Below are 9733 nucleotides of genomic sequence, written 5' to 3'. Positions count from 1 at the left end.
GGGGTATCCATAGAACCCATTTTCATTCAGATATCTTGACGTAAGAGTTCAAGGAACACTTTGAAAGTGGCCACACCAGTTGGCCCCTTGCCAAGATGTAACCTCAATCTGAAACAATATTTAGCCCCTTTCCTGACATGCTATGTCTGCAGCATCGATACCACTGGATGCCTTAGGCCGTCTAGTTTCACAAAATACTCGGGATGATATTGGATTTTTGCCGATATTCAGTATGCCAACATAAAACAACTTGTTTGGCAGATAACCGATACCAATATCGATATATATGCTTTTTTTCTCTTCAGTAGTGGCATTAACATTATATTATGCATGCATACTTTTATCATGATGGCCCACCAGCAGATGGAGACATGACACAGAATGCTTCTCAGTGTATGTAACCTTGATTAATTGCGTAAAATAAGGAAAAGCACGTTGGCTAATTCTGATAGTTCATTTTAAATGATGCCGTGCCGATGTTATCGTCCATCCCTACCAAATGCCACTACCTTTAAAAATGAATGCGCTATGTTCTCTGAAAGACAGTTATAACGGCCTCCAAGGGGGCCAGCAATTTAATTGGGGGGAATAAGAACAGGTTAAAATGTATGAGGTGAATCAGCGCTACCTTTACAGCTCCTTTCACATTAACTTGCATACAATATTTTGTTTTTTCTGGGGATATTTTTGGGAATTTAAGCACATATAACACATATAACATTAACTAAATCCATTAATTTGGTTATTAAAGAATTGCAACCAAGATATGCACTGACTGGGACATTTGACAGTTGAAAAATAAACTTATTTTTTTAAATGTCATCAAACGCTTACTTTACATTTATGCACTGCACTGCAATTTCTTGGTACTTATCAGCCACCATATACCCCAGTACTTATACATTGGCAGTAAGGTGATGTAATACCTTACCCTATTTATTAGCCTGGCTCTTTGGTCGAGCCTGAAATATCTCTTCAACCATTAGATGGATTGCCATTAAAATGTTTTACATACATTTATGGCCTCAAGAGGATGAAGCTTAAGGACCCTGATGATCCTCTGACCTTTCCTCTAGCGCCACCATGAGGTTAACCTTTGTTATCTTTCTTTCTTTTCACCCATGATCCCGAGCCTCGGCACTCCTGCTGACTTTGCTTATCTTGGACCATTATAGTGGATCATGAACGTCCTCGTGCTTCTAACAGGTGCATCTGAGTAATCTATTACTAACCAACTAAAAATAATCTTTTATTGCCCTGACTCTGTAGCAACATTTTCTTTAAGAAGTACAAGGTGTGCCACAGTCACAGTGTGCCACAGACACACAAGCACACACACACACACACAAGAAAGAGAGTGTGGCACTATACAATGATGAAGTAGTCTGAGTCACTTGAGACCGGACTGGGAATTCCACTGGTTTCTAAAAAGAGACCAGCACATAACTGGGAGGGAGGTGGACGGGGGTACATTTTTCAGGAGTATGTTTTGATCTGTTGCCAAAAGAAGAAGTTACACTTGACTCAGGCGTACAGAGTGCTGGCACAGCAGGACACACAATGGATATATACAATGGAAGAATAAACTGTAGAAATATTGTTAATTCAGTTTTATAATGTCCACAGTAATGACAAGTAGGGATTTTTATACAATAATAACTCAACCTTCTCTGCAGGTTTCAACATACTTCTCCAGATATCTTGATTAAAGACGACAAAAGTAGTTGGAATATGCAGTTGTAAATTTTATTTCATGTTTAGCTGCAGTAAAATATAACTTCTTAGTATGTAAAAATAACCCAAACAAAATTACATTTCCCCCAGACTGCAGAATACAGTTCACGTGGCAACAACACCAGCAGGTTTAACACAGATTCAAAATAATCTACATAAAAGACCAGTGTATAAGACTGTACTGGGTGATACACAGTATATTAGCTGCTCAGCTCAATGTCTATTCATGATACATGAATGATACCACTGAATGATTCTGTAGGTTTGACCTACTTTATTATCACCAAATACATATGGTGGGATTAGACACAAAGCAAACCGAGGGACTCATGCTTCGGATATTTGTGTGTGTGGACTCACCAAACTGAAAGTTTGGGGTCTGTAAAGTGTATTTGAGTGGTTCTGTGAAATAATTTGCTTGTCTGAGAACATCGCAGAGCACCTAAAAGATTTTATCTAAACAGAAATATAATGACCATTTTTAACACTTGAGCTGAAGGTATAACAATAATGCTTCGTCTTATATTTTTGTGCAATTTACAGTCAAAACATTGTTACAAAAAAGCAAAATTATTGTGCTCATTACATCCTTGAAATGATGGCGCAGATATTGTTTGTGCAATCAACCTCCCTCCGTTAGAAATGTTTCCTTTCATGGCACCTTGTTGAATGTAAACAGTCAGCTTTTGGTCCATGAGCTGGCCCATCTGCAGAGTACACAATTTCCTGGAAAAACAAACTAAGAAGAGTATTCACTTCACTTTATAATTCAGACATAGCCCTTTTCCTCTGGAGCTGCATGATCCCTTCACATTCTTCTTTGTTGCTTCTTCACTTGACACTACCCGAAGTATGAGTCAGTCTGTTTTCTTTGGCTCTCACATCAACTCCACATTTTATACATCACAGATCTCCCATCTCACACTCAAAACGGAAGCGTATCCATGAAGATTTTCTCCACAATCGGTGGCGGTGGAACAAGATCTTCTAATTTTAGGTAAAAGATACGCTGTAGGCCTTGAGTGCACAGAGTCCTGAGCTCAGGCAGCTTCCCAAGAAGTCTGGACAAATAATTGGGCTGCAACGAGCTGGAGCTGCAACCAGAGATGTGATCTTTAAGGCAAGTGATGAGCTGGTTCTGCAAGTCCTCCACGCGTTTTGACTCCTTGAGGCCATGTCGGTCTGCAGGACAGAACAAGATACATGTTAAAGTCAGAGTGATGCTTCAGTATTTTGACACCCAAATAAAACACACTAAAAATGCTGCAAACTCTGAAACCATAAATGACAGATCTGTGGATTCATCTTGTTTTAATCCAATAATTTCCTCTTGCCACAACTCCAGGTTGAATTCAGAAAACCTTAATACAACATGAACTACATTAAGCGTAAAACTACACTGCTAAAGTGGACACACTCTCAAGAGTGTAGGTTTTGTTTCAACAGTGGGGGGGTGCATGTGAAACAGGGGATTTGAGCATCAAACCTTTAATTTCCTGCTTTCTGGTGAATTTCTATGCACCAATTTGTGCCTTTCCTGCATCAGTGTATGGCGGACATGTCTTTATACATCCAAATAAAAGTCCTCTGTTACGTCTATATTCTTAATGAGGGACACAACACACATGTTCTAAAAACTGAGGGGACGTGTCCCCTGCTACCCTCCCAAATCTACGTCAATGCACCCACTGGCGCTGTAAGTAGTGCTAATGCTTCTACATTGGAACAATTCCTTGGGTTTAAATGTAAATCTGCATTGTGGTTATGTTTAGTCTGCTGTGATATACATGTGCTCTGCGCTATACTGGGCATGAGGTCGTTTTACATTCTGTCAGACACCTGTTGTGTCAATCCTGTGTTGTGTAACTGCATTGTATTGTTCACACCAATGAGACCTGCTCCTGCAAACTGTTCTCCTCACTGGGTAAAAATAACTCAGCTGGGAAAAAAGACTGGGTTAAAGCTTATATCTCTGATGATGTGTTTAATGGTGTTAAAGGTGTGTAGGATTTAGGATTTATTGACAGAAAGGGCATATAATATAATATCTTTGTGTTTTTGTTACCTTAGAATGAGCTTTTTATATCTACAGGGAGCTGGTTCTCGTCCAAGAGATCAACCTGCCACAATGCCGTGTTTCTACAGAAGCCCAGAATGGACAAACCAAACACTGTCTAGATAGGGCCATTCGCATTTTTATGTTTTCGTGTCAGCTACTATAGCAAGCAGCGCCTCCATGACGAAGGAGTCAGGCGAAAGAGTGAGTCATGTGAAACTGCTTTATTCAGTGCTTTTGCAGGTTTTAAATACCTGGTTTGTTTGTTTTGGAGAGGAAGAGACCTCTGCGGTTAATTCAGCTTCTGATAAAAACCTCCTGATCAATAAACATGGAGGAAATACTAAAGAAGAGAGGTTTCAGCTGGTTGCAATCTGCAGTCCTCACTACTAGATGTCACTAAACCCCCCCTAAATCTTACACACTGTTCCTCTAAAAGATGACTGCGACTCTTACCAGTGATTATGACCAGGGCTGTGAGACAAGAGAAGGAAGACACGTCCAGCTTCATCCGATGGAGGCTGTGAGAAAACTCCAAGATGGAGTCAATCCAGTCACCAAAGCCTCGAACGCACTGTGTTTTGTGGAGCACAGCCCCGTTGCAGAAGATGAGCTTGTCCATATCGGGATTGGAACTGTAAAAGAACAAAAAAAATTGTTTGTTTATTTTATTCAAGGCATCAGGAAAATTACACCTAAGCTGTACAATAAACATAATGAAATTTTTGCTGCACTCACCGATATGCGAGACGCAAGATGAAGAGTTCAACAAACGCAGATTCCAGCAGCAGCTCCTGGTCTTCTGAGCAGAACTCAGAGAAACCTGGGATGCTCTTCGCCCACTTCTGGACGACTTCCATGGATGATGTGAGCAGGTCATAAAACTGTTTGATGTCACTGGCGTCCTCTTTCTGGTTCAGATTGATTTCTGTCTCATCGTACTGAAATTACAAAGAAGAAGAAGTTTAAACAGATGCCTACTGTAAGTCAGATATCAGATTATCCGATATTCCCAAAGGATAAAATGACAGATTTCTGGGGGTTTTTTTTACCTTGGAGTAATCCAGTTTCCCAACACCAGGGTTTGAGTCGATGTGGGCCCTCACAAGTGAAGCGATCATGCTCACTGGAGACACACTGGTCGTCACGTCCTGGGTCACTTTAGGCTTCGAAGGCAGGCGACCTCTTCGTCCTTTCAGGCTGTCTGTTCTCACAACTGGACAAAAATAATGACAGTCATCTGTAACTATCAGCTCAGCGTCACCATCCTGATTCTGCACCATTCATCTGGGTTTGTACTGAACTCACCTTCCCTCACCATGCCCACAGCCAGACACTTCTGGAAACGGCAGAACTGGCATCGATTCCGCCTCCTCTTGTCCACAGGACAGTCTTTGTTGGCGAGGCAGACATACTTGGAATTTTTTTGCACTGTACGCTGTGAAATAAAAGGAAGAGTTACAAATACTGGCACAAAACCATCAGTCAGATGCCACATTATTCTGTTTAATTGGCTGCACAAACAGATCAGATCTTGTTACCTTGAAAAACCCTTTACATCCCTCACAGGTGCGAACCCCGTAGTGCTGACAGGAGGCGTTGTCCCCACATACAGCACAGCACCCCTCATTCCCACTGGGACTTTTTAATTTGGGTGATAAGCTCCCATCCAGCTGCTCGGTGCCGTCGAGTATACGCGCTTGCTCCATCAAGGTCAGCGCAGACGGGTGTGGGTGGGTCAAAGTGAAAGGATCCTGCTCTCGTAAGTGTGGTTGACCCAAATGAGACATATCCTCCACAGAACCAAAAGTGAAGAAAGACGGCTCCTGTGGCACTGACATGTCCTCTGCTACCCAGTATCCTGGATTGGGGGAGTATGGCCCGAAGGCTGAATCCCAGTTGGATGCATGTTGTGTCTGGAACCGGGGGGTTGAAGGAGACGAGGTCGATGCTGGGCTGCCAAAATAATCTGATCCAACAGGGGACACAGCCTCATCTGGATAGCTCAGCGTGAACGCTCCAGGGTAGCAGCCATACACCTGGAGGTCATCCAGTTTGAAGGGAGTCTCTGGGCCTGACGATGGAGTGACGTGGGCAGGGGCGGCAGTGAACTGACACGAATATGCGTCAAAGTCGCCCACGTGCGTGTCCACCAGGGAGCTGATGCTTGGCAGGGATGGAGCAGAGAGGTGGTCCCGTGGGCTGCTCATATCGGCAGCCAGCTTGGAGATAAAGTCTGTGCTCTGAAGCTCTGCGCTGCCAAGGCTGTTCTCATAGGGCTGAGAGCCATGCTGGGGGTGTATGCAAGTCATGGCTACAAGACTGAAAAAGACGTAATCAAAGATGTTAGAGCCAAACAAGCTGGGTTTTCAGATTTTCAACTTTAAAAGTTCAGTGTGTAGGATTTAGGGGGATATATTGGGATAGGGAGCAGGTCCTCATCTACAGAGATCACCATGTTGCACCACCATGTATCTACAGTCAACGAACAAACCAAACACTGGCTCTAGATAGGGTTCAGCCACCATAGTTCGCAGCCCCTCTATGACAAGCAGTGTTTAAATCTGAAACTGCTTTATTTGGCATTTTTTACTGGTTTGAATCAACGGTTTCATTTGTTTTGTAGAGGAAGAGACCTCTGCGGATAATTTGGCTCCTGCTAAAAACCTTTTGAATGTCAGCACCAGAAATAAGTTGAGCAGAAATTAAGTTGCCAGAGAAAATAGCTGAGCACACATTAGCAGGTGCTGGGAATGCGGCCCGTCTGCGATGTGCCAAACAACATTGGAGAAACACCAATCTGTAACATGAAACTGCTTTATTCAGTGTTTTGACCGGTTTAGATCACCAGGTCGTTTGTTGTGAACAGGAGGAGACCTCTGTGGATAATTTGGCTAAGTTTCTGCTGATTTAAATCTGCAATCCTCACGGCTAGATACCAGTCAATCCCCCTAAATCTTACACACTGGACCTTTAACACTTTAACTTTTAATTTTTAACCTTCAGGCTGTAGTCAGCTAAGCTGCGAGAGACAGTTGGGGCAGACATGAGTAACTGGGCCCTTGTTTTCTCCCTCTCTGTGCACAGTGTGCAGTAGTCATATGCTATTTAATAACTTTAACATTAAATTTTATTTTAACCTAAGTTGTGTTACCATAAACCATTGACCACACAGTGAACCAAAGACTTTGGGAGTCCCCTGAGGGAGAAGGGGCTCTGATTCAGCTGGGCATCATTCAAGACAAACTGCATACAGATGAATTAGCATCCTCCATTTAACAAGAAAACTTAGAAAGTGCTCTGCTGCTCAGCATAGCAAAAGTCAAAAATCTCTGTATCATATATTACTATGTTGTAAATATGGTCAGCTGCTCATGCCTGGAAAGTAAAGTAAGTGGGGTTGAATTTCAAGCTCAGTGCCAACACATGAGGCACATGTTACATACATGTATCAAATACACGTATAAATTAAGCTCTATTTTGGGACAGATGACAAATAGATGGCAAAATATAATGTTTCTTTGCATATGTTGCACTGTATGTACCGTAACACATTTAAATCTGCCTCTAACTGTTTATTCTATATATTACTGTTAATTCTGTATATTAATCTGCACTTCACTGCTTTTTGCATTTCTGTCTGGATGCTACACTTCATTTCGTAGCCTCAGTACTAAGACTGTGCAATGGCAATAAAGTTAAATCTAATTACTATGAGGTTTATTGCCAAAAAGATTTCACATACAATGTGTTTTTGTGCATAATAATGAACAAAGTAATAGAAAATACAACTAAAAATAAAAAGCAAGTACTGCAAAAGTCAAGAAACACAAATATATAAAATATTTAGATTTTTTTGAATGGAAAACTGCGATTCGTGCAAGAATGTGCAAAATATTAAATATTATTACCTTATTTAATTCAATATATTTGTGCAAAGTGTCTTTTTTTCTACAGTAAAAGCCTTTTTCTCTCTTTATGCATATCTACTGACACATGCTGGAGCTCAACACCTGTAAACACAGCTTCACTTTGCTCTCCGATCAGCACATTTCCGCATCTAAGTTCACTGAATTTTTAATAAATCATAAACGTTTCTTACCTGTTAGGCCCGTCTACACGTGTTTTGAACTGTCTGTACTCCACAAACAACAGTCTGTCATCTTCAGTGTCTCCCAGCTGAGGAGCGAGTCCGTCCGCGCACAGGTCTCCGCAACACTTTTATAGGATCCGCGTTATTGTACCCATGACGCCAGAGAAAGGTTTCCATACAAGGCTGGCCGGTGGGCGGGGAGATTTCCAGCGTGTGGCCAATCACAGCGCGCGTTCGAGAGAATAGACGTTTAATGACGCACTCCGGGATTCCGTTGACGCGCGTATGGCGAAGAACCGCAGCATTGTCCTCCCGACGCACACACACACACACACACACACACACACACACACACACACAGCTAAACAAAACTCATTTAAGATGAATATAACTTTTTGTTTTCAGCAGTAAGATGCTGACACATCGACAGCTTGCACATGAGCGTCTTTGTTGTATAATACAGTGAGTTCTGCTGACAAACTGGAGAATGATTTTATTATCTATAAACAGGAAGTCACACTATCTGTGACTTTTTTCTATTTATAGTCGGAAAACTATTTTAATACCTGTTGGGTTATGGTAAAAGTGCAGATAAATGAGGCTAAAAACGTCACTTAAAAAATCTTATCTGGTGTGGATCACTGATAACAGAAATACCTGCACCTGCTTCAGAGTCAGATGAGTAAAGTAGTTAACTATCCCAGGGCTTTAAAAGTCCAGCTCCAGGTTAACTATGTCTGAACTGTTTGTGCTGATTCAATTAAAAATCTGCATCATTGCTCTCTGATATGAAGGTCTTAAAGGTATAACCCCAAAATCAAAAATACATATCCCCTCATTCAGTGTCATTTATCTGTCTATATTGTTTCAGTGTGAGGTGCTGAGTGTTGGAGATGTCTGCTGTAGAGATGTCTGCCTTCTCTCTAATATAATGGCACTAGATGACACTCAGCTTGTGGTGCTCAAAGCACCAAAAACATACATTTGAAAAAGTCAACAGCAATGTCTCTTTGGAGAAATCATGACCCAGTTACTCAAGATATTCCACAGACCTTGTTACATGCAGTTTTGTGCAGGCGCAATTTTCTGTCTACCGAACTAAAACTGCCAACCATATCACAGCACAGAAGAAAGCATCTACTCATGGGCGAGAGGCTCGTGCTCGTGACAGTGCGAGATGTAAACATTAAAGGTGACCTCCTCATCTGGGCTGTAATGTAACTAGGTCAGTGGTGCTGGGAAAGCAGGTCAGCCTTGCTTTCAATTTTTTCCCAGTAGCCACTCGCTAATCTCCTGCAGCCCAAAAAGCATTTTTCCCCACGTAGAAGAGCATTTGTAAAACTGTAAAACTGCAAACAAGATCAATGAAGACTCTTTCTATTATGAATTTTTGATCCATATTTGTAAAACTTTCCTTCAGCTGAGAAAAGTGATTTTAAAAATTTGTGATGTCATCAGAATGTAAAGTCAATGACCTGAGTGGGAACTCACAGGCAGGGCAAGTGAGAGAAACACTACAGCGCATAATCAGTGGGCTGTATTCTGGAGAAGTAAACCCAGAAGCTAGAAACTGTCACTGGCGTATGCACCAGGTGAGCATTTTCACTGGACTGAATAGGCGCCATCTTGGGGTATCGAGTTCTCACTATATATCTTTAGTGGGGCTAGGTGAGCTAGCAGTAGATGCACGCTTTCCGCTGCGCAGTGATACCAACCCGGTCTCACTCCAAAGTCATCAATATCAGGTGCTTGGGCTGTGACTTGCATCCTCAGACACTGACGAAAAAAGCCGTCCTTGAATGTTGGCATGATACGGGGCTGGTTGCAGTTATAGATTAATGGTGCTAGGC

At 42.0% G+C, this 9733-nt stretch overlaps 1 protein-coding gene across 1 annotated transcript; it reads right to left on the bottom strand.

Moving 5' to 3' along the window:
• Window positions 1-1724: 1724 nt before the first annotated feature.
• nr4a1 (nuclear receptor subfamily 4, group A, member 1) lies at window positions 1725-7996 on the bottom strand. The gene is made up of 7 exons (XM_033627956.2): window positions 7893-7996; window positions 5332-6112; window positions 5099-5228; window positions 4843-5006; window positions 4529-4731; window positions 4247-4425; window positions 1725-2916 (listed from the first exon to the last, which is right to left on the bottom strand). Exons 2-7 carry the CDS (start codon window positions 6100-6102, stop codon window positions 2660-2662), a joined length of 1704 nt encoding a protein of 567 aa, XP_033483847.2. The 5' UTR covers window positions 6103-6112; window positions 7893-7996; the 3' UTR covers window positions 1725-2659.
• Between the last annotated feature and the right edge of the window lie 1737 nt (window positions 7997-9733).

The sequence above is a fragment of the Epinephelus lanceolatus genome, chromosome 8, assembly GCF_041903045.1.
Source record: "Epinephelus lanceolatus isolate andai-2023 chromosome 8, ASM4190304v1, whole genome shotgun sequence".
Lineage (NCBI taxonomy): Eukaryota > Metazoa > Chordata > Actinopteri > Perciformes > Serranidae > Epinephelus > Epinephelus lanceolatus.
The sequence above is the reverse complement of the archived record's forward strand: the minus strand, read 5'-3'. Positions and strand labels throughout refer to the sequence as shown.

What these genes read in the sequence shown, in the direction of transcription:
- nr4a1 (XM_033627956.2), bottom strand. Translation starts at nt 6,102, where the DNA reads ATGACTTGCATACACCCCCAGCATGGCTCTCAGCCCTATGAGAACAGC. An exon ending in TGTGGGCATGGTGAGGGAAG is followed by an intron (nt 5,007 to 5,098) that starts GTGAGTTCAGTA and finishes ATTTTTGTCCAG; the next exon opens with TTGTGAGAACAGACAGCCTG. An exon ending in AGCCCTGGTCATAATCACTG is followed by an intron (nt 2,917 to 4,246) that starts GTAAGAGTCGCA and finishes TCTGTCCTGCAG; the next exon opens with ACCGACATGGCCTCAAGGAG.